Source organism: Lutra lutra, chromosome 14 (assembly GCF_902655055.1).
Source record: "Lutra lutra chromosome 14, mLutLut1.2, whole genome shotgun sequence".
In the NCBI taxonomy this organism is placed as follows: Eukaryota; Metazoa; Chordata; class Mammalia; order Carnivora; family Mustelidae; genus Lutra; species Lutra lutra.
Window position 1 is genome coordinate 72,676,698 of NC_062291.1, and position 24,552 is coordinate 72,701,249.

The 24,552-nt window shown below is 38.8% G+C and overlaps 1 protein-coding gene and 1 long non-coding RNA gene across 12 annotated transcripts in view; one reads left to right on the forward strand and one right to left on the reverse strand.

Annotated features, from left to right (window-relative positions):
* TDRD1 (tudor domain containing 1) overlaps nt 1-24,552 on the forward strand; it is a 46,678-nt gene that overhangs the window by 363 nt on the left and 21,763 nt on the right. For 5 of the 11 annotated variants that reach the window (XM_047703528.1, XM_047703524.1, XM_047703525.1 and 2 more), the window contains exons 2-11: nt 9,472-9,802; nt 12,336-12,394; nt 15,996-16,140; nt 17,629-17,734; nt 18,876-18,939; nt 19,842-19,946; nt 20,177-20,356; nt 20,850-20,993; nt 21,637-21,808; nt 23,002-23,088. In XM_047703528.1, coding sequence (XP_047559484.1) covers nt 9,502-9,802; nt 12,336-12,394; nt 15,996-16,140; nt 17,629-17,734; nt 18,876-18,939; nt 19,842-19,946; nt 20,177-20,356; nt 20,850-20,993; nt 21,637-21,808; nt 23,002-23,088 — 1,363 coding nt within the window. In that variant the 5' untranslated portion in view covers nt 9,472-9,501. Of the gene's footprint in view, nt 1-78; nt 308-782; nt 887-9,471; nt 9,803-12,335; nt 12,395-15,995; nt 16,141-17,628; nt 17,735-18,875; nt 18,940-19,841; nt 19,947-20,176; nt 20,357-20,849; nt 20,994-21,636; nt 21,809-23,001; nt 23,089-24,552 lie in introns of those variants that run through there. The other 6 variants (XM_047703520.1, XM_047703523.1, XM_047703530.1 and 3 more) reach the window with 3 other exon arrangements.
* Nucleotides 3,597-24,419, reverse strand: LOC125085230 (uncharacterized). The gene is made up of 3 exons (XR_007122820.1): nt 24,303-24,419; nt 20,727-20,851; nt 3,597-3,882 (listed from the first exon to the last, which is right to left on the reverse strand). It is a non-coding gene; the product is annotated as an uncharacterized LOC125085230 (long non-coding RNA).

Genomic DNA, 24,552 nt, shown 5'->3' on the forward strand with positions numbered 1-24,552 from the left:
GGTCTAGGGTTGAAGGTTGTGGTGGGGGAGGGGCAAGAAAAACGAGAATTGAGCCCCTGGGTAGAGGGGGGTGCCTGTAGTAGGTTTGGAAAATAGTACTTCCAGGCATGATTCTCCAAAATGTGAGCGTCCACTGGCATCCCAATAGAGGAGCTCTTTGCTTTTGTCTCTGGAAGAATCTAGCCTGGGGACTCAGTCAGTGCTTTTGTTTAACTCAAAGCTGCAGTGCAACACTGACACTTAATACACCTTTACCCTACGTCTTAACGTTCTGTAGGAAAGGTAGATGCACCACGGCTTTGGCTAGGTACGGGTAAACCAGCAGTGGTTCATTTTGTATGCGTCTGTAGCTTGTCTGGTGTGTGCCAGTCGCATTTCTTGGCATTTGGGTCTCTGCTATAAATACGCTGGCCCTTTTGGTCTCTGGAGTCTGAGAAGTTGCTTCCAGTTCCCTTGTTGAACCCTCAGGGTATTGAATGGGAAGTGGCATGGTCTAGGAATCGGACCTGGACTTTCAGCTCAGCTGTGTAAGGGTGCTCGCCCTGGGGGGGGTTTGCAAGTTACTTAACCAGCTCCGGTCTCCCTTACTTACCTGGACTAATAAAGGAAATAAGAATACTTTAATCTTCAGGTTATTTCAATGTGCAAAGTAGTTACACATGAATGGAAGAAATTCTTAGTGGTATGAAAGTGAAGTTTAAAATAATAGCTGCTTCCAAAGAACCTAGTAAGCACTAGTCACTGTGCTAAGTAGTTTACTTTCTTGAATTTAATCATGGCAGGTAAGAGTTTTGAGGAAGTTACTAAAATTGGCCACATTTTACAAAAGCTGAATCCAAGAAAGATGAAGTTATTTTGCTCGAGATAGCATAGCTAAATGAGGAAGATGAGACTCTGCTCAGATTTGGGTCTGACCCACTTTAAAACTCCTGTTCAGCTGAAACCATTGAGTTCCATAGCTTTAAAACTGGATGTTTCCTTGGGTGTTTGATCAGTTCTTTATAGATTTTAGATCCTAGCCCTTTAGCTGATATAGCATTTGCTAATATCTCTCCCATTGTGTCAGCTGTCTTTTACTTTTGTCAACTGTTTGATGTGCAAAAGCTTTTATCTTGATGATGTCCAAATAGTTCATTTTTGCTTTTGTTTCCCTTGCCTTTGGAGACATGTCACATAAGTTGCTGCTGCTGAATTCAAAGAGGTTGCAGCCTGTGTTCTCCCCTAGGATTTTGATGGATTCCTGTCTCACATTAGGACTTACATCCATTTTGAGTTTATTTTTGTGTATGGTCTACGAAAATGGTCCAGTTTCATTCTGCATGTGGCTGTCCAATTTTCCCAACACCATTTGTTGAAGAGACTTTTTTCCATTGGACATTCTTTCCTGCTTTGTCGAAGATTAGTTGATCATATAGTTGAGGGTCCATTTCCGGGTTTTCTCTTCGGTTCCACTGATCAATGTGTCTGTTTTTGTGCCAGTACCATGCTGTCTTAGTGACTCAAGCTTTGTAATAGACCTTGAAGTATGAGATTGTGATGCCTTCAGCTTTGTTTTCTTTTTCAACATTCCTTTGGCTCTTTGGGGTCTTTTCTGGTTTCAGACAAATTTTAGAATTATTTGTTCCAGCTCTAAAAAATGATAGTATTTTGATAGGAATTGCAGTGAATCAATGTATAGATTGCTCTGGGTAGCATAGAAATTTAGCAAAACTTGTTCTTCTGATCCATAAACATGGAACGTTTTTCCATTTCTTTGTTTCCTCCTTAGTTTCTATCATGATTGTTCTATAGTTTTCAGAGAACAAAGCCTTTGCCTCTTTGTGTAGCAGCAATGTCCACAATAGCCAAACTATGGAAAGAGTCCAGATACCCTTTGACAGATGAATGGATAAAGAAGATGTCTATGTATACAATGGACTACTACTCAGCCATCAAAAAAATTTTCCCCATGATGTGGATGGAACTAGAGAGTATTATGCTAAGCAAAATAAGTTAAGCAGAGAAAGACAATTATATGATTTCCCTCATGTGGAATTTAAGAAACAAAACAGGATCATAAGGAAAGGGAGGGAAAAATAAATACAAATCAGAGAGGGAGACAAACCATGAGAGACTTAACCATAGGAAACAAACGGAGGGTTCCTAGAGGGGAGGGGGTTAGGAGGATAGGGTAACTGGTTGATGGGCATTAAGGAGGGCACGTGGTATAATAAGACTGGGTGTTATATGCAACTGATGAATCACTGAACTCTATCTCTGAAACTAGTAATATACTATATGTTAATTTAAATAAAATAAAATTTTTTAAAAACCCAAAAAACTAAATGTTGCCTTTGAGTAACCATTCTCTCTGAATGTGTGTGGTTACCAGGAAAACAAAAGCAAAAAGCAAATGTTAAGAGAAGAAAAAGAAAATTATAGTTGCAAATCTGCTGCAAGTACTTTTGGTATTAAAGGAATTAACACACTGTGGTAAAAATTAATTTTACTCTAGCTTCTATTCTTCTGGGAAGGAAGGAGAAGGCTTACAGTCACTGGTTGCAGGTATATCGTGGATGCTCTTGGCCAGAGGGAGGAGTGGGAACAGGATTCCAGGGGAGTATAAGAAAGGGTCCCTTAGGGAGCTTCAGGTTTTATTGGTGTCAAATCATGAAGTACAAGACAAAAGGACAATACAAAGCCAAGGACTTCTTTTTGTGGGTAGCAGTTACTTCCATTCCACTGGTCTTTTATTACATCAGTGATCACTTGAACATGAAGAAATTTGGGGACCTACCTAATTAATCTCTTGTGTTAAGGAAATATATATACTAATTACTGTGGATTTAGGGATGATTATAAATACATTTTTTTTAAGATTTATTTGACACAGAGAGAAAGATCACAATCAGGCAGAGAGGTAGACGGAGAGAGAGAGGGAAGCAGGCTTACCGCTGAGCAGAGAGCCCACTGCGGGGCTCAATCCCAGGACCCTGAGACCATGACCTGAGCCGAAGGCAGAGGCTTAACCCACTGAGCCACCCAGGTGCCCCTATAAATACATTTTTATTCATCAGTAGCATGTAAAAAATAGTAGATTGGATAGAGGGGAAACTGCTTGTTTTAAAACTGGGTAAGATTAGCCCATGAGGTATCATTACCATTGCAGTGATGTCTGTAACACACCTGTACTGGTATCCAAAGTCAGTAGCCCAAGGTTGGGAAGCACAGCATTATGGAATAGTGTCTGCCCACTCCAGATTCAGGTATGTCCAGTGCTTCACACAGGATGAAGCCAAGTAGGGATAATTGCAATTTCTTACAGGTGTTTTAACGTTGAAATACATGTGTTAGAATTCATAGGACTATAAATCAAAAGAAAAAAGGCAATTAAAAAAGGCAGTTTTTTTTTGTTTTTTTTTTTTAATTTGACAGAGAGATCACAAGCAGGCAGAGAGGCAGGCAGAGAGAGAGGAGGAAGCAGGCTCCCTGAGAGAGCAGAGAGCCCGATGCGGGGCTCTATCCCAGGACTCCGAGATCATGACCTGAGCCGAAGGCAGCGGCTTAACCCACTGAGCCACCCAGGCGCCCCAAAAAAGGCAGTTTTTATAGGATAATAAACATATTAAAAGAAATTAAATTCCAAAAGATGGTAGGTAACTCCCAAGTTTTAGGCATACTCAGAGTAGTCCTGGCTGCTACTCCAAAAGCTAGTGCGTGATTGGAAGTAGTTAGTGTTCGTAGTGAGGGGTGCAATGATGATTCTGCTGACTGGCTGTTGGCTCACATCTGCAGTCCTGTGCTCAGTTAGGAGAAGGATGTCTGTGTGAGGGTTTCTGATGAACTAGAGAAAGTCCAGACTTGTGAGGACCCTGGAAGGTGTTAGAACAGCTGGTGAAGGACCTGGAGGAAAATGGATATGGTAGACATCTCAGACATTTGGAAGGTTATGGAAACAGGGCAGCAACAGGAGTCAGTCAGTTGGAAAATGAACCCTTTTATAAAGGAGAATGCAGTACAGTTGGTTGTCCAAAATTAAAGGAAGTTAGAAGATTCTAGTTATAGAACAGGTCCACATGTCTATTTGCCGTGGGCGTTGTAATGAAAATTCCTGAATAGGGTGAGGCAAGCTAGTTGTCTTTCTAACCTACATATTCTGCTCTAGGTGGAGCTCCTTTTAAGCTTAAACTCTTTTTATTTGCTGCTTAAACTTCTAAGACTGATTCTGTTGGTCTTTTTTTTTTTTTTTCTAAAGTCAAATTTATTTACTAATTTTTGGACTTTGGAAGAGTGGATGTAAGACTTGAAGTTTTGCTATAAAGTTTCAGAAAACCTCGTAACGTGATGTGATTCTCCACTTGAGACTGCCACATGTAATTTCAAACAGTGCATTTCATCTTCACTTTCCAGGTTGTCGTGAAAACAGTGCAACAGTGCGTTTTAAATATTTTTGTCATACAATATATGACAGTGCCTCATTGTACAAAACATGGTAGGTGCTATGAGAAATCAGGGTGTTTTTTTTGTTAATGTTTTTAACAGACCTGGTTCCTGCACTCAAATTACTTAAAATAATCTAGAATACACAGACAACTGTCTGTAGCTAACTGTGCTACAGGATAGAAAGGAGCTGATTATGGATTGACTGTCAGCCTTATCAAATAAGGACAAAGGAAAGGCTATTTCAGGAGTTACCTGTTGTGTATTGAGGGCCCCACTGGTATCTTGAGAAGGTGACTATATCCTAGTTTTATTACTTGATCCTTGGCTTAGAATTAACCAGCTTGAGGAAAAAATAGTCTTAATTTAAATGTAATATTAATATTTTAATCTTTAAAATGCTTTTTCTATAAAAGCAATTCATTTTTAAACATAATTTGAGGGACACCTGGGTGGTTCAGTCAGTTAAGCATCTGACTTCGGCATAGGTCATGATCCCAGGGTCCTGGGATGGAGCCCAGAATCAGGTTCCTTGCTCAATAGGGAGTCTGCTTCTCCCTCTCCCTCTCTCCTTCCCCCTGCTTGCACTTGCACACTCTTTTCTTTTTTTAAGATTTTATTTATTTGTTTGACAGAGAGATCACAAGTAGGCAGAGAGGCAGGCAGAGAGAGGGGGAAGCAGGCTCCCTGCTGAGCAGAGAGCCTGATGTGGGGCTCGATCCCGGGACCCTGAGATCATGACCTGAGCCAAAGGCAGAGACTTAACCCACTGAGCCACCCAGGCACCCCAATGTTTGCACACTCTTGAGCACGCATTCTCTCTTTGTTGAATAAATGAAATCTTTAGGGAAAACAAAAACAAAATTTGGAAATGAAATAGACTATAAAAAAGATTCCTTTTGTCAATCTACTTACCCCATAACACTCATTTAAAATTTGATGTATTTCATTGACCTTGCTTATATGGAGAGGTTATTTATTGCAGTTATTATACAATGTTTCTGATTTTTCATTTGCTGTTCTTAGACATTTTACAATGTTTTTGAAAGCTAAGATTTTGTTTTGTTTTGTTTTGTTTTTAAGATTATATTTATTTATTTATTTGATAGACAGAGATTACAAGTAGTCAGAGAGGCAGGCAGGGAGAGAGAGGAAGTGGCTCCCCACTGAGCAGAGAGCCTGATGCGGGGCTTGATCCTAGGACCCTGAGACCATGACCCGAGCCGAAGGCAGAGGCCTGAACCCACTGAGCCACCCAGGTGCCCCAAAAGCTAAGATTCTAAATGGTAGTGTTAATCTATCTAGTAGAGATATCACAGTTAACTTCTTTCTCAAATTTTTTCATTATTTTAAATAGGATTTTTTGATGTTCAGGATCATCATTATTATTATTATTTACTTATTTTGAAAGAGAGAGGAGGAGTGGGTGGAGGGGCAGAGGGACAGAGTGACAGGGAGGGAATCTTAAGCAGACTTCATGCCAAGCATGGAGCTGACACATGGCTTGATCTCACAACACTGAGATCATGACCTGAGCTGAAATTAAGAGCTGGGTGCTTAACCGACTTGTGGCACCCAGGCACCCCAATATTAGGGTTATTTTAATGGGATGATTTCTAGGTGTAGATTTACCAGGTAAATGGCTAGAATATTTTTAAGAATACACGTATACTTGGGGTGCCTGGGTGGCATAGTCGGTTAAATGTCCCACTCTTGGTTGTAGCTCAGGTCATGAGATCAAGGCCCTTGTCAAACTCCGAGCTCAGCATGGAGTCTACTTGAGATTCTCTTTCGCTCTGCCCTTTCTGCTCATGCACATCTCTCTCTAAAATAAATATTTAATAAAAATGAAAAGAATACATACATACCTTAAGAATATATATCTATTTATAGACCTACACACATGTAGGTGTGTATATGTATGTATATCCAAATTGTCTCCCCATAAAAACATACTAATTTATATTCCATGCAAAGGAATTTTGTTTTATTTTTCAAAGATTTTATCTTTACTTTTTAAAAAGGGTTTATTTATTTGAGAGAGGAAGAGAGGGCATGAGCAGGGGGGAGAGGCAGAGGGAGAGAGAGATGCAGGCTCCCTGCTGAGTAGGGAGCCACCCCACGGTGCTGGATTCTAGAACTCTGGGATCATGACCTGAGCTGAAATCAGGAGATTGTCACTTAAGCAACTTTGCCACCCAGGGGCCCAATGGGAGTGTCCTTTTTAATCACACCCATGCTGGGCAGAAAATAATACATAATTATTTAATTTGATTTTTTTTAATTACAAATGAGGTTGCATGTTTTCCCCCTTATGTTTATCAACTAATCTTCATTCTCTGTGCATTCTGTTCATGCCTTTTGCTCACATTTTATTGGTATCTGTATCTGTTGGGCTGCAAATAACAGAATTCATGGGTTTATTTGATGCCACAGTGAGTCTGCATCGGCCCATCAGGGCTGGTGCAGCGACTCAGGGATACGGACAGAGACATCAGGTGCTTTGCCTTTTTCACTCTACCATCCTTAGGTGTGCTTTTTTCCTTTTTGCTTATTGCTTCCCGATTGCATTAAAGAAAGAAAGGGGTGGAAGATCCTGCAGCCAAATCTGTTCCTGTGCATCAGGAAAGGACAGAGTTTCTGAGAAATTCTGCTAGGAGAATGATTATGGCCAGCGTTATCTCTGACTCAAGCTAGCAAAATCAGCGGTGGAAGTCGGCCTTGGGGTTAGTCACATCGCTATAGTATCTGAATGTTTTTATTGTTTATCCCATTTTTTAAAAATTTTGAGAGTTTTCCATCTGTGCATTAATCTTCATTTTCTGGCTGCTTGCTATTTTTTGTAATTGTTTTATATAGTCATGTTTGCTATTTTCTTTGTGATATTTTACCACGTTAAAAAACAAAACCAAAACCCTTCACCTGCTCATGTGGTTGTTGGAGGCTGATTCTCTGGGAAGCAAAACTTGAGGTGGAGATTTGTATACTTTGGTAAGTGAACGTGATTTTGCATGGCATTAGTGTTTCTGGAGTCAGTTGAGGTGACTTTTCTAGTTCGAGATATGCCCGGTGTTGGAAAAATGAGTGCTCTTGATTGTATTGGTCCTTACTAGATCAGGTTTATCGTGGTATTAAAATAGCACTTGTTTTCTGTCTGTTGACAAGTGTGTAAGGCAGGTGTATACTTATTGTGGCCTGAATTTCTCCTCCCTCAATCAGTTTTTGTTTTATAGATCTGAGGACATTGTGATGCACTGATTCTTGGGTGTGCTCTCTCCTCAGGTGTTTCTTTCATAAATGTAAAAAATCTTTGTCCCAATTGAATTCTCTTTTATCAGCTATCAGTATTCATATTTCATCTTTTTTTTATTTGCATAGCACATGTTTTAATTCTATTATTTCCAAACTTGCCATAAATTTTATGTGTGCCTGTTGTGCATAATATCTAGCAGGATGTTTTTCTCCCTCTTTTTTTCTCTTAATTGAGACTAATCATTGATAATTGGATTGCTTGGGTTTGGTTCTGGCATCTTATTTGGTGTTTTCCATTGACCATGCCTGAATCTTTCTTTTTTTTTTTTTTTTCGTTAGACTGAGATTTTTCTTCTGTAATTTAAAAATTATGCCTTGTTTTTGTTCTTGTAGTTACCCTAGTATCTTAATGTGCATTCTTTATATTTCTTGTAAATTGTCTGTTACTCAGTATTCCTAGCCCCACCCAGTTTCCCCTGAAAATTATGTTCCTTTGTAACTTCACAGAATTTGTCTCTTACTGAGCCCAACAGTCTCACTCCCACCCAGTCTGAGCGGTGGGAGGATGTGCTTACTGCCACACTGCGCTTTCCCTGATGGCTGCAGGATCTCCCATAACTGCCCATCTGCAGCCTTTAGTTAGGGATCTTCTCAGGATCTGGCCCACTGAGAGTCCCCCCCCCCCCCCCGCAACCCCCACGCTTTGAATGTGCATATGTATTTTTTTTTATTATTATTTCATTGTCTTTTCTGTATTGTCACAGATTAGGCTAGGCCTAATTTAAAGCAAAAAATGATACAGAAATTTTAGGCCACCAGGAGGGAGGATGTTTCTGCTATATTTTTGTTTTCCCTTTAAAACAGTGTTAATCTTTAGATACTACTCATACCAGTTTAGCTTTCTGTGGCTTCCCTCCTCCCCCTGAACAGTTCTGGGACAATAGGCAGTTTTACCTGAGGTCTGTGTACAAAGCTGTAGGTCACAGCCTCAGAAAGAAAAGTTGTTTGTCCACTTTTATTACTTCCCTCAGGCAGGACACTTAGTATTCTTTAAGAGTAATAGGAAAAAAACAAGCTAGCATCAAGTCTGGATAGAGGTTTCTCAGAGGCACTTTGTAACAATACACGTACCTTATTTTCAGAGAAAAGTGCATGCAGTTAAGTCCTTAAAAGGAGTAGATATAAATTACAGTTTATGGAAGCTAAGCTGGAGATGATCAAGCAGAGGACTGGGGAAAAACAGACCAAACAGAGGTCAGCTGAGGCAAACCGTGAAGGGTGCCTAGGAAGGAAAGACTTTTCCAGGCCAATGAGGAAAGTAAAGGCACTGAGAGCTGGGCTCAGCATAGTCAAGATCTCAGTGTCTCAAGTAGGAGCAGATAGAGGGATCTGAGAGGCTAGAAAGGTAGGTGATGACCCGATGAAGACAATACCCTCATTGTATTTGACTGTTAAGTTGCAATCTGTGGCTTAGAAATATTTCTCTTAAAACATGCAAGTCCTTTTTTATTCCTGTTGTTTCAGAAGCTTTTTAAAGTAAAAAATGGTGTCGAACTCTGAGATGACTCTTTTGATGTCTCTTGAGTTAGCCTTTTGTCTGTGGTTGAATTGTGTGAAACTTGGGAGTTTGTACCTACCGAGATAGAGAATCTGTTCCTTTTGCTTTTAGGCCAGGCTCTGATATCACGGTTACCTCTGCTTTGGAATTATTCATGAGCCTTACTTGTTACATAAAAAGGGCCTGCGATGCTTCTACTTTTGTAATTAAAAATTGCCTTTTAAATGCACTTCTTCCCATAGGCTTCTGTGAATGTTAAATTGCCACATACTATGATGTCAAGAAATAATTTGGAGGCATCTACTTGTAAGATGACAGAGCCATTTAATTTTGAGAAAAATGAAAACAAGATTCCGCCACATGATTCTTTAAGAAGTCCTGGAGCACATGCTAACCACCCTAATTTCCGGTTGAAAAGCCCAGAGAATGGAAATAAAAAAAACAGTTTTTTGCTTTGTGAGCAAACCAAACCGTATTTGGCTAGTCAGGAAGACAATTCAGTATCTTCAAACCCTAACAGCATCAATGGAGAGGTGGTTGGATCCAAAGGAGACAGGAAGACGTTGTCAACAGGTAAGTGAAAACTATAGGCTTATTACTTCTTGATTCTGATGGTTTCTTTGGCTTATCACAGGTATGTGATCACACACCCATGTGCTATTAACAAAACAACTAAATAGCTACCTTACGGTATTTGCATTTAAAGATTTGAAGGAAAAGCCAGGTGCCAAATAACTTCCTTTGACTAGATTCATCACAAAAAACATTTTGGGAGGAGAGCATGTCTACAGAGGAGCTTCCCCCCACAATGGGAGAACCGTCCAAGGAATATAGAAAGGACATACTCTGCCTTTTTAAAGATTGGCCATGTTTAAAAAATACTATGTAAATTGCATAATTTGCATTTGAGATAGACAATCTGTCACAAAGATACACATAAGACATTATATTGTTTCATCAGATTTTTAAAAAGTTGTTCCTTTAGTCCTTATTCCAAAAACCTGATTTTGAAGTTGGGGGGGGGGCTCCGGGTGAACGTATTATCATATGTGATCTTTTAATGTTACGGTGATGTGGTTCTAGTGCGTGGCCCTTGGGCCTCTGCGGTTTCCCAAGAGGTCGAAACTATTTTCCCAATAGTACTAAAATATCATTTGCCTTTTTTGTTGGGCTGACTTTACACCAATGATGCAGAAGCAAAGGTAAACTATTAATGCCATTATCGTTAATGCCTCATTAGCTCCTACCTACTTGGGCTAGTGGTAATTGGGTTTTTTTATTGCTATGAACTTGCGGTTAAGACAAAACCAGAAATGCCTTACTCAGGGCTGTCCTTCACAAATCTTGACACTTGTGTACGCATATTTTTTAGTATTTTGTGTAACAAAATGGGAATTACCCCTAACTTGTGCTTCATAGGAAGTATGAAAAGCATGTATGTGACTGAGTTATACTGTATGGAAACTTTTTTCTTGGAACATCATTTTTTACTTGAAAAGAATGAAAAATTCTGGTTATTCAGATTTAGATATCTGGCATTCATTTTCTCAAAAACGAATAAAGTGAACCTATTACTTCAAGGAAAACACCTGACAGTATTTTGTTGCTAATGATAAAATTCAAGCTTTTGAGCAAAATGAGAATTTCAGGAAAAGCATTATCTGCCACTCTGCCATGACAGCTTCTCAATGCTTAGACTTTCCTGGGGAGATGCCTGTTGATACTAAATAACACACATGAATTTTAAAATATTTTGTAATGGAATCTGTCCACAATTGAAAGATCTGTATAACTCAAGAGTTTCTCATTCTTCTCCAAATGGCCAATGCCTCATGTTGCATAGTCACTCATGGGTAAAAATCCACTCAAAAGTGCAGGATCAATCAATGGATTCCAATGTCACATTATGAAAAAGTTTTAGATTCCTCATTGCAACTACCCCTCAAACTACCACTTGAGTTTTGGCATGATGTTAAAGGAAAACATCCATAATTACCTGAGAAGGCCGTTAAATACTCCTTTTTGCAATCATGTATCTGTGCGAGGCCAGATTTTCTTCATATGCTTCAACCAAAACAATACAGGGGATTGAATGCAAAAGCAGGTACATGAATCCAACGATCATGATTTAAACCAAACATTACAAAAATGTAAAACAGTGCTACTCTTCTCACAATTTTTTTTTTTGCTTTTGAAAATGTAGTTGTTTTACGTACAAAAATCATGTCAACGTAGTGTATTTATTTTTAAATAAACTTTTAATTTTTAAAACTTTAAAATTTCTAATTTTAATTTCTTTTTAACAGTTTTTAGGGGGAGGGGGAACAGGGGGAGAGAGAGAATTTTAAACAGGCTCCATACCCAACACAGAGCCCTCACAGGGCTCAGTCTCAGGACCCTGAGATCATGATCCAAGTCAAAATCAAGAGATGGGGGGCGCCTGGGTGGCTCAGCGGGTTAAAGCCTCTGCCTTTGGCTCAGGTCATGATCCCAGGGTTCTGGGATCGAGCCCCGCATCGGGCTCTCTGCTCAGCGGGGAGCCTGCTTCCTCCTCTCTCTGCCTGCCTCTCTGCCTACTTGTGATCTCCGTCTGTCAAATAAATAAAATCTTAAAAAAAAAAAAAAAATCAAGAGATGGATGCTTAACCACTGAGCCACCAGGTGTCCTTACCTTTTTTTTTTTTTTTTTTAAGTAAGCTTTATGCCCAGTGTGGGGCTTGAATTCTGACCCTTAGATCAAGAGTCACATGCTCTACTGAGTCAGCGAGGCACCCCTTAATTTCTAATATAGGTAAGTATTGAGACACATGGGTCATATAAACAAAATCTCTCTGAGGTTCACAATTTCTAAGTGCATAAATGAGTCTGAGGTTCAAAAAAGTCTGAGAATTGCTGCCTCAGTGAATGGAGAAAAATTCACAAGAGGAATAGTAATTAAGGAATGTTCAAACAAATCCTTATTTTTCATTAGGAAAAGTAAGTTGTTTATTTGTAGTGTAGGCTTAAGGCTATTATAGTATATCTTTATTATTTGAATATCTAATTATGGTTTTCTACATTTTCAGGAATAAAGTAATATTTGGCTCTTTATGTTTTCTCTCTCCAGGAAACTCAGTGTCCCCTTTAAATGACGGAAACAATTCACCACCCAAAGAAGTAAATAGTGTAAGGTTTTTTGTTTGTTTTCTATTTTGTGTTTTGGTTTGGGTGTAAAAGATTCTAAACATATTTTATATTGTGTTAGTGAAGAATTACTCAATTTTCAGATGTTATTGAAGGTGAAGCTTCCTTTTCTTTATCCTAATATCTTTAAAAAAAAAAAAATCAGTTCTGTTGATGTAATTACAGTATGCCATGCCACTGTTAGTGCAGCCCTGCAATGGCGTGCAGAGATACAGATCCTGTGTAGCTCTTTGAGTTTCTCCCTGTGTGATGTGCTACAGAATTTAGTATAATATGGCAACAAGGATGTTGACGGTGATACTGTCAAGATACAGAACATTTGCATCTTTCCCTTATATGCTTTTTTATGGTCATACCATTTCTCTCTTGCCCCTACCACCTCCTTAATCCATGGAGGCTACAAATCTAATCCACATCGAGAGTTTTGTCATTTCAAGGATGTTATATAAATGGAATCCTACAGTATGTAACTTTTTGGGATTGGATAAATTCATTCAGTGTAATTCTGTGGAGATTCATCTAGGGTTTGTTGTATCAGTTTTATTTTTTTTAAGATTTTATTTATCAATAATTTTGTCAAAACTTTGTCAAAAATTAGGCGTATTTATTCCATTGGTGGGGGGAAGAGGGTTGAGGGGGTCTAAGGAGAAGCCGTCTCCCTACTGAGTAGGGAGCCTGACCTGGTCTTGATCTCAGGACCCAGAGATCATGACCTGATCTGAAGTCCAATGCTTAACCACCTGAGCCACCCAGGTGCCCCTTTTTTGGTCCTATCAAAGAACCAGGTCTTTGTTTCATTGATTTTTTTTTTTTCCTCTAAGTTTTTGTTTTTTAATTTCATTGATTTCTCCTTTTATCTTTGTTTACTTGCTTCTGTTGGCTTTTGGCATTTTTTTTCTTACTTTTTTAGATTCTTAAGATGGGAATTTAGATTATTGATTTGAAACTTTCCCTCTTTTCTAGTGTGTGAACTTAGTGCTATGAATTTACCTCTTGGCAATGCTTTAACTGTGTCTTACAAATTTTGATTTGTTATGTTTTCTTTTAGTTCAACTTTTTTTTTTTCATTTCCTTTGAGACCTCCTCTTTGACTCATGAATTGTTTAGAAGTCTATTGTTTTCAAATGTTTGAAGATTATTACTCTTGTTACTTATTTCTAGTTTGAGTCCACTGTCGTTGAAAAACCTACTCTGTGTGATTTAAATTTGTTGAGCTTTTCTTTATGGCCCCGTGTGTGGACTTAGTATATGTTCTTTAGCACTTGAAAAGAATGTCCATCTTGTGGTTGGGTAGAATGATCTATAAATGTCTAACAGAATCCCTTGGTTGATGGTGATCTCCAATCTTTTGTATTCTTGGTGATTTTCAATGTAGTTCTACTAATTGTTGAGATAGGGATATTAAGGTCTCTATAATTATATATTGTCTTTTTCTCTTTTCAGTTTCATTTTGCTTCAGTTTTTTTCTGTTAAGTCTATTGTGCTTATTGTATTTTTGTTTAATGTGTTCTTCCTTTCCTTTTGTTCCAGCATTCCTTTATTTCCTTTATGTTTAGAGAACGTCCTTTAGCCATTCTTTAGGTCTACTGGTGACAAATTCTTAGTTTTCTTTCATTTGAGAATGTCTTGATTTCTTCTTTACTCCTGCAGGATACTTTTCATGGAGAAGTTTCTCAGCTAACGGTTCTTTTCTTTCAGCACTTGAAAAATGTTGTATTACTTCCTTCTGCTCTCCAGGGTATATTTTGAGAAATCTATTTTATTCTGAATTACTTTTTCCCCTGTAAGTAAGATGTCCTTTTCCTCTCTCTGCTTTTAACCTTTTTTGTCTTTAGCTTGAAGAAGTTTGACTACGTGAGTCTTGGTGTGGATTTCTTTGATTTGGTCTGGGACTTGCTCAACATGAATTTGTAGATTTATATCTTTTGCCAAATTTTGTAAGTCTGGGGCATTTTTTATTTAAGAACTTCTTTGGGGGTGCCTGGGTGCCTCAGTGGGTTAAAGCCTCTGCCTTTAGCTCAGGTTATGATCCCAGGGTCCTGGGATCCAGCCCCACATCGGGCTCTCTGCTCAACAGGGAGCCTGCTTCCCTTCCTCTCTCTCTGCCTGCCTCTCTGCCTACTTGTGATCTCTGTCTGTCAAATAAATAAATAAAATCTTAAAAAAAAAAAAAAAAAAAAAAGAACTTCTTCACCCTGCCTTTTTTTCTCTCCTGGGACTCTAAAGACATGAATGTTAAATATTTTGTTATAGTCCCATAGGTCTCTGAGGCTCTGTTAATTTAGTTTTTTCTCCACTTTGTTTTTTCTCTCTTGTTAGGTGATGCAATTTCTGTTGTTCAGTCTTCAAGTTTATTGAGCCTTTCCTCTGTTCTTTACATTTTGGCGTGGCATCCCTCACTGTGTTTCCTTGTTATTTTGCTTTCCAGTTGTGAAACTTCCATTTGGTTCTTCTTTATATCTTCTGTTTCTTTGCTGGGACTCTTTACATTTGTTTCAATTGTGCTCCTAATTGCTTACTGAACTATTGATGGCCCCTTTAAAATGTTTGTCAAATAAACTTCTCTGTTGTCTTGATGTTGGCTTTTTTTTTTTTTAATTCAGTTGTGATTTCTCTTTTTCTAAATAAGACAAGTGATTTTCTATTGAAACTAGCACATTTGGGGTATTATGTTAATGAAATTCTGTATATTATTTAAACTTCCTTTTTAGCTAGCTTCCTCTGACCCTACATCAGAGGGTGGGTGCTGCTGGGTGGGAGTAGATGTCCAGGTTCTTCAGTCAGCCTGAGCTGGCACTGAAGGAGGTGCTCTCCTTTGCTTTTGGGTGAGGGTGGGAGTTCCAGCTTCCAGGTAGACCTCATGTGATACCTCCTCCTTGCCAGAAGTGATGAGTGCCTCTTTACTGATATAGGAGTGGGATGGAGGGGGAGAGAGTAGGTAGGTCAGAGAGGAGAATTAGAGGGGAAGATTTGGGAGACACTCATTACTTTTGAATGGTGGTAAAAAGTCCTGATTGTCCACTGGGAGTCCTCTTCTACCTCCCCAGTAATGGTGGGTGGCGTAGGAGGAACACTCCTACCTGTTGGGTGAAAGTCCGGGTTCCCGGGGAGACTCCCAGAGACGAAGTGCCAGCACCCTACTCTAGAACAGGGCCACAGCTTTTACTGTGGTGTTTGTCTAGGGTAGAACAGTTACTGGTTTTCTGTATTGCCGGGATGCCCGCTTCTTGGTCTTTAGCTCAAGAGAGGATACTTTCTGTTGGGGCTTTTATTGTCTGTACTGTTTGGCATTTTGGGTTGCTGGCTTCTCCAGCACTGTGTCTGAAATACATGAGGCCAAAAAAAAAACTCAGGAACGCATTGTCTTGTTCTTCTCTGGGCCCCAAGTTTCCTAGCCTGTCTGCTGCCCTCTTGTCAAAGTCAGCTTATGTTTGTTTATAAGTCTGGGTTTTTAGTAGCATGTAATAGGAGGAATAGGGAAAGGTACATCTTTTTTATCTGTTCAGAAGAGGAAATCCCTAATACAGTATTTTAAAAAAAACTACTACCAAGTTTTAATATTGCTATTCTCTTTTCTTAATAGAAGCCTAGCAATAACGTGCCTCCTGCAAAGTCAAAAAAAATACACAAGTTGGTTGAGAATTCCTTGTCCATAAATAATTCAGCACTCTTCAACTCCTTAGGACCTTCTTTTCGGTCAACAACTTGCCATCGCTGTGGCTTGTTTGGTAAGCATATTTCCCTAACACGTCTGGATTATTTTTTTCACACATTTGAAAAATATTTTTACTATGGAAAGTTTAAAACATAGTAAGTATGAACAGAATATTGTACCTGCTCTATACCCATCTTTCTGCTTCAGCAGCCCCCAGCATCCTACAGTTGTTCATCCATACCTTTCCACTCTTGCTCCTTCCTTACCCGGTTATTATTTCCCATAGTTTTATGATAAAATTTACGTGCATTGGCATGCACAAACTCACATGCTTATCAAGACAGAATATTTCTATCTTCTTAGAAAGTTCCCTTCTAGCCCCTTCCAATCTCTATGGCCACGAGAGGCAACCACAGTGGTTTTTTTAATTGAACTGTAAATTAATTTTGCCAGTTTTAGAACTTCATAAAAATGGAATCTTGATTCTTTTGTGTGAAGCTTTTTTTTCATTTAGAATAATATTTTGAGTATTAATATGGTCTATGTACACTATTTTTCGTTGCCAAGTAGTATTTATATGATTCTATCACAGTGTATCTGGTCTTTTGTTGAACAGTTTTGCTTGTGTTTAGCTTCTGGTTATTATGAATAGAGCTCTCTCTGCGTTTTTGCACAAGTCCTTATGTGGATATATGTTTCCATTTCTCTTGGGTACATACCTAGGAGTATAATTGCTGAGTCAAAGGGTAGGTATATATTTAAGTTTTGAGGAAACAGCCAAGCCATTTTCCTGAGTAGTTATCCTGTTCTGCCTTCCCAGTAATAGAGAGTTCCATGTGCTCCACATCTCTGTCATTCGGTGCTGCTGGTCTTTTAAACTTTAGCCCTCTCCTCGTGGGTGTGTACTGGTATCGCAGTGTGCTTTTAACTTCTATTTCCCTCATGACCCATGATTGATCTTGAGCAGTATTTCACATGCTTACTGGCTACTTGGATATTTAGCTTTTTTTTTTTTTTCTTTTGAGTAGGACCATTTGAGGCCAGCCTGGTTTTTTTTGTTGTTGTTGTTTCTTTATGTGGTTTTTTTTTTTTCTGCCTGTATATTCATAGGGTTTTTTAGTACTTTATTTAAAAAACTTCTGGGTTTTTCTGGATGTGATTCTCTTCATTGGTTTTTTTGTCTTGTATTTTTTTTAACAGCGCGAGGTAATAAGCCATGTCAGAGTTGGCTTGCACGAGTTTGTTTTCACTACCACACACTCTCTGTTTCCTTTGATTGTGCCTTTTATAATGTGTTCTGGGCTCTACTTTAGGAAAGTCAGTTATGTTTTCAGTCTGGCCCGCCTTTCATTTTCATCTTTGCGTTCCTATTTGCAATCTGAGAGAGCTTTAAAAATTTAATCTTAACGCCTAATCAAAAACATCATAATCCTCTTCAAGTAATCTTCCTGATGTGATTAATAGAATGGTGATTGATATGTCTGGTCTTTGAAAATGTCTTGCTCTCAGCAACAAATACTTGGAATAAAACACTGGTGATGTTACGGGCTGTGTTCTGTAGGATCGCTGAGGTGCTCACAGTGCAAGCAGACCTACTACTGCTCCATAGCGTGCCAGAGAAGGGACTGGTCCGCACACAGCATCGTGTGCAAACCTGTTCAACAAAAGTAAGCATGATTTCTTTTATTCATTAGGGAATATTTAAATGGGCTTTATTTATTTTTTTTTTTAAAGATTTTTTTTTTAATTTATTGATTTGACAGAGAGAGATCACAAGCAGACAGAGGGGCAGGCAGAGAGAGAGAGGGAAGCAGGCTCCCTGCCGAGCAGAGAGCCCGATGCGGGACTCGATCCCAGTACCCTGAGATCATGACCTGAGCCGAAGGCAGTGGCTTAACCCACTGAGCCACCCAGGCGCCCAAAATGGGCTTTATTTTTGATAGTATAAGAATCAAATGAGGTTAGCAGGCCATAACTATGTGGAAGTTGTTACTTTTATTTACTGAGGTGCAACATAAAGGATGCAAATTTGAAATGAAGAGCTTACAAATTCAGGACTGAGTTTCCATGAATATGATTCTATTAGTACATATTCAGAGTCAGAACTTTAAGTTTTTAGTGTTTGTAATAAGTAGACCTTTAGAATTCCTTTTATTTTTTATTTATTTTTTTTAAGATTTTATTTATTTATTTGACAGAGAGAAATCACAAGTAGGCAGAGAGGCAGACAGAGAGAGAGGAGGAAGCAGGCTCCCTGCTGAGCAGAAAGCCCGATGTGGGGCTCGAACCCAGGACCTGGGATCATGACCTGAGCTGAAGGCAGCGGCCCAACCCACTGAGCCACCCAGGCGCCCCTAGAATTCCTTTTAAACACGTGTTCTTTCCTGAATTATAATAAGGTAGAACTCTCACAGTGTCTCATGAATTGCGACTTTAAAATATGAAAATCTTAGTGGCATGGCATTTACCAGTTTACAAAGCAGTTTCACATCTATAACTTCATCCGGTCCTCAAAACTATTGAGGTCATGTAGGGATTACATCTTGTAGATAAGAAAGCTGGAGCTTGGAGATTGTGGCTGCGGAGGTCCCTTGAATCAGGCGGCTTTGGAAGAGGCGAGCTCCTACACAGGGTAGACCGTTGCGTAGCCAGCCCTGGACTATTTTGCTTTGTTACTACTGTGATACTCCCTGAAGGAAGCTGTTTTTCTCCTTCTGGATTTTGATGATTGAGAATTTAACATCACTGTGGCCCCTACTCTTGATTGGCTCTGTACTCTAAGTATTCTAATCAGCTGCTTTATTTCAGTTTCCACAAACGTGAAGATAGTAAGTCACCTTTTGAAACAAAGAACATGGAAGTGAAAAATGAGGTACGATGTACTTTTTATCTTTAGAGTAAATTTTGAATGATTTCCTTTTGAATTAAGAGGACTTAAGCTAAATAAAATACTTACCACTTCTGCATTTCACTGGTGTTTGTCCAAGTGATCTCCACACCCAACATGGGGCTCGAACTCTCCAGATCCCAGATGGAGTTGCAGGCCCGTCTGACTGAGTCAGCCAGGCGCCTCTGCATCAGTGTTTATTAACTGATGTTTCCTGTGTTTCCTGTGGAGTAACCTGTACACCTTAATGATCGATTGGGTGACTGTTGGGGATTTTTGAGCATTATGTGTGCCCAGCACTCTGCCCAGAAGGACTTGTGATGCCTGTGTCTCAGTGTAAAATTGTTTGGATTCCTGAGAGACAGCCCCTCTCTCTAGTCCCTGCATGCACACATTCTTTGGCTTTGTGTCCTGCCCTCAGATCGAAGGAGCATTTTTTTCTGTAAGTCCTCTCTTCCATGTAGGTAACTGTGGGCTAAGTCATTCATAACCTGAAAAATATCAGTAGTGCTCAGCTCATCTATAATTTTTAGGCTTCTCTAGCTGGTCCTAGCTTCTACTTAAAAAAATCTGACTTCCTCAAATATTCATACTTATAAAATGTTAACAAGTACAGACTTAAAACACTAACCCCCCCCCTTTTTATTTTATAAACTCAACATTATCATCATCATTATGGCCTGATACTTCAGAGATCCCACTACTGTGTAAACTGCCTAGGGACAGTGGGTTTTATTGGCTCTTGGGAGGTACACACTATATCTCTCTGTTATTCAAGCCTCAGGGGCTATTTTGGCCTCAATTCCAGCAAATGGTGGCCACAGTATTGCTGAAACATGTGCATGTATAAGTAACTCACTCATGTGTTTTGTTTTTTTAAAACCCAGGGTGACTATCCTCTTGGAGTTACTAAAGAAATAGCCATTGGTGCTGATAAAATAATGTTTTCTGATTTGAGAAGTCTACAACTCAGGAAAACCATGGAAATAAAGGTATTTGTTATTTAATTTCTATAGACAGAGATCCAAAGAACTATAGATTTTTATTCCTTGTTTCCTGTTTTTAGTTTGAGCTTCTAAGTGAGCTACAAAATGTAACTGATGAAACTGATTGCGAAAACTGTCTTAAAATACCCTTTAAAAAATCTCATTAGAAAGCTTTAAGAAATTCCCATGTGCTTGTGTTCTCAGTGAATTATTGCACCTTTTCTGTCTTTTGAAAGGGTACAGTTACTGAATTCAAACACCCAAGTGACTTTTATGTGCAGTTATATTCTTCAGAAGTATTAGAATACATGAACCAGCTCTCTGCGAGTCTAAAGGAAACCTATGCACATACAACTGAGGAGGATTACATTCCTGTTAAGGGGGAAGTTTGTGTTGCCAAGTACACTGTTGATCAGGTAACTGCTGATGAAGTGAATTATTTAATACGATGTTTTAATTTACTTTTGTCATATAAGCTGGACACTGGAGCTTTTAATAATGCATTTGCTGGCTTAACCAGAGTCTGTGGTCACATTCCTGTCTCTTTTCCTCATTCGGTATTATGGATTTGTTGGGTGAGCCCTCCAGCTCTGTTGATAGGAGCCTCCTCTGCCAAGTGCACACGGACAGCCAGCCCTGCAGCCTGTGCACTTCTGTACTGAGGCATTAGTGTGTCATTGTGTGTGTGTCTCCTGGGCTAGAGTAACCTGGAAGTGGTTGTGTGTACATTAGTCTCCTAAGTAGACAAATTCAGGGATTTCTTAGCCAGATTGTTAGAAGATTAACCTGTTAAATGAGTCCCTCAGAACAGAGCTGTAGTTTCTCCTTTGGCTGTTCTATAGATGGGCTGAGAGTTTTGAAGCCTGAAATACCGTTTTGAAGCAGAGTACCATTATATTTCACTTTCAGACCTGGAACAGAGTAATGATACAAGATGTTGATATGCTGCAGAAGAAGGCACACGTCTTATATATTGATTATGGAAATGAAGAAATAATTCCAATAAATAGAATTCACCAACTAAATAGAAACATTGACTTATTTCCTCCATGTGTGAGTCTTTTTTACTTTCTAAATTCCTAATAGTATCCCCAAAGAGCTGCCTTTAATATTTTAATGGGCACAATATTTGCTTGCTCTGTTCTGTGATGGTTATTATAAAAAAGTATCTATTGGTATATTTTTCATTTTTTACTAAATGTAGATAAATGTCATTGGCTTTCTTGGATCCATTTAAGAAGCCTTAGGTAATACTTCCTTACATGAGAAACTTAGCATTTTTTAGGGACATCTTATCCATCTGTTCTTTTAAAACAATCATTTCTATGTTTATTATATTGTCTGGAAGCAACCTGAATTTATATGTATTTGAGGGATAATTAGTTATCCTTTCATGAATTTCTCAACTTCAGGTCCCAAAAGGAAAAGCACATGGATAGAGTAGCACAAGAGACAAATTACATACAAAAATTACATACAAAATTACGTAATTACATACATAATGTACATATGTAAAAAAATACATAATTACATATGTAACTACTTACAAAAACATAAAATTGTTTATTTGTTCTTGGAAGATTTTTGATAAATTTTCAGTGATAAATGTATTACCTTTAAAAAATCTTCATGTTATTAATTAGAAAAAATCCTTTTCAAATACTAATTTTTTAGTAACTCATGTAAAATCTTTCAGGCCATAAAGTGCTTTGTGGCCAGTGTTATCCCAGCAGAGGGGAACTGGAGCAGTGAATGTGTCAAAACGATTAAGTCACTGTTAATGGAGCAGTACTGCTCTGTAAAGATTGTTGACGTCTCCAAAGAAGAAGTGGTTACCTTTGCTGTGGATGTGATGCTGCCCAGCTCAGGTAAGATCTAACTCTGTTCTGTAGATGCAGCAATTAACATGGTGTTTAGTCTTCAGCTGTTAGCAGAGAAGAAATAGAAACATGAAATGAGGCCAAGTAAGCCCCTTGCAAGTCCTTCAGGGTGTGACCTTGCTCTTGCCGGTGGCAGTCAGTCAGAGACCCGGCATCGGCATCGGTGGTGGAGCTGGGGGGCTTCAAAGGCTAGATGCTGACTTAGTGTGGGGATGACTGTGTTAGCCTTTTGATACGGCCGTTACGATCACCATTCCTGATTTCTACTCACTTATGGAGAAAAATTCAAGAGTTTCCTTATGAATTGGTCCATACTTTCACCACGAGTGCTTTTTCCTTGAAGAATCTTCACAGAAGTGTGTTTGGTTAGTAATGAGAGTGTAAGTGCCTAGTATTTAAATGTGGAGATGGAAACCCCTTGGAATCCCTTCTGTGTGTTCAAAAAGTGACTTCTGATCGTGTGCTTATAATTGTGTCTCACTTTCCAAGGTATCATTCTTTTACTTTAGGAGACATGCTGTTGGTTGATGACATGGTAAAAAGTTCATTTAAATCTTTAGTGAAATTAAGTATTTTCTTTGCTGTGTATTGTTTCGTATTATGACTCAGTCTTCTGGATGGTATTTCTTTTTTTTTTTTATTTTTTTTTTAGTGTTCCAAAATCATTGTTTATGCACCACACCCAGAGCTCCATGCAATACGTGCCCTCGGCAATACCCACCACCGGGTTCACACCCCCCACCCTCTCCCCTCCAAAACCCCTCAGGTGGTATTTCAAGGAACTTGAAGTTTATGACATGCTGGCTACCCCTTGTTTCAGCCATACTTTGAGAAAAAGTAGTCTTAGGTGAACACTAAACTTCCTTTTTTCTTATAAATGGTGTCCATACTAAGCCTGCCAGTGAGGTAGCACTAAATCTTTCATGTTATCCAGAATTTTGAGGTGAAATATTTTTATAAAATTTTCTGCCACATGACAATGGGAATTTTGCCTCAATTTTTAAGGCTGAGCATTAGTTAACAGTATTTTGCACCCAGAAACTGAACTGGTAACGTAATAGGCGAGTGTATTAATAGATATGATCTCTAGGTCACATGATTGTGATTCATTTGTTTCATGTTTATGCTTTTCCTCTTGGTATAATATCTCAATGGGGATGTATTTTCTTAACCATTTTTAGGAAAACTCTTAGATGATGTGCTCGTAGAAATGGGATATGGCTTGAAACCCAAGGGACAAAATTCTAAGAAGCAAAGTGCAGATGCAAGTGAGTATACAGATTCATAGAGAATAGTACAGTGACTCCAGGTACTAAAGAATATCTTCTCTCCTAAACAAACAAACAAAAAAGGGCAGAGCTGTCACACTGACAGATTTAATGGAAATAACCATTCTTTGAACTTTATGTAAGAAAGATAACTTTTTCATTTAGTAGTACATTATGTCTAATCTTAGTCTTCCCTGCCTGTTTTCCTTCCGTATCTGTCTTCCATATTAATCCTTGACATGATGATTATCAGAAATCTCCGAAGTACTAAATATCATGACAGTTTGAGTTGAAGGTTTTTAGCTAACATTTCCTTAGTTTAATTTTCCCTCCTTACTTAGGTGTTCCAACAATAACAAATAGGGGTAATTCTGTTCTGGTAAGATGGTGTTTCTTCATAAATTTTTTTTTACTTCTCGTTTAATTATGTGTGTGGCTTTTCCGTTTAGTATAACAAGAGTTATACTAAACAAGAACTAAGAAGTTTTGCTACCAGCATTTTCTCATTTCCTAGTTATATGTGGTACTTATTGCCCTGTTTTCCTCCTTACTTTGTTCCTTTACCAATTACTTTGGATGTAGACATACCTCATTGTTTCTTGCTCATTCATCCAGAGGTGATGGCCAGGTTAATGGTTCTGTGATTAGATGTATCCCTTCATATAAACCAGGTTGACACATTTTTAAGTCTACCTTATCCTTACCTCCTGTCCTTTGCCTTGTCTCATTGGTTGCCAGGTCTTTATTGGTTCTTCTTCCTGAATATCCTTTGTATATGATTTTTTTTCTTTTTAAAAATCCTTTTTTTCCTTATTATTTTTCTAGTTCAGGAATCCTTACCAGTTGTGGATAATTGCAACAACCTTCTCTGACTTTACCATTTCTGCTGTCTGAATTTTTTTTTTTTAAGATTTTTTATTTTATTTGACACAGAGAGAGATCACAGTAGGAAGAGAGGCAGGCAGAGAGGGAGGGGAAGCAGGCTCCCTGCTAAGCAGAGATCCTGATGCGGGGCTTGATCCCAGGACCCTGAGATCATGACCTGAGCTGAAGGCAGAGGCTTAACCCACTGAGCCACCCAGGCGCCCCTCTGCTGTCTGAATTCTTTATAATACTATACATGATATCCCCAGAACACAAATCTTAGTATGACAGCTCTGCCGGAAAGTTTGTAGTAATTCTTTGCCATCTAGAGGAGAAAACCGAATACTTACTGGTCTAGTGGTAGTCATGGTTGAAACCATAAATGCTGGTGGTATGTTAGGGAGAGTGTGGGATCAGGGAAAAGAAAGGGGTAGGGGATAAACCTAGGGCCTATAGCATCAAGTGAGAAGTCATAATGGGGGAGGTGGGTAGAGAGTGGGGACAAAAGTTGCCAGAGCAACAGAAGCGTGAATGCTTCTAGAAGGAAGTCATCGGTAGTAAAAGCAAGGCTTGCAGAGCTGTCTTGTAGAAGGAACAGAA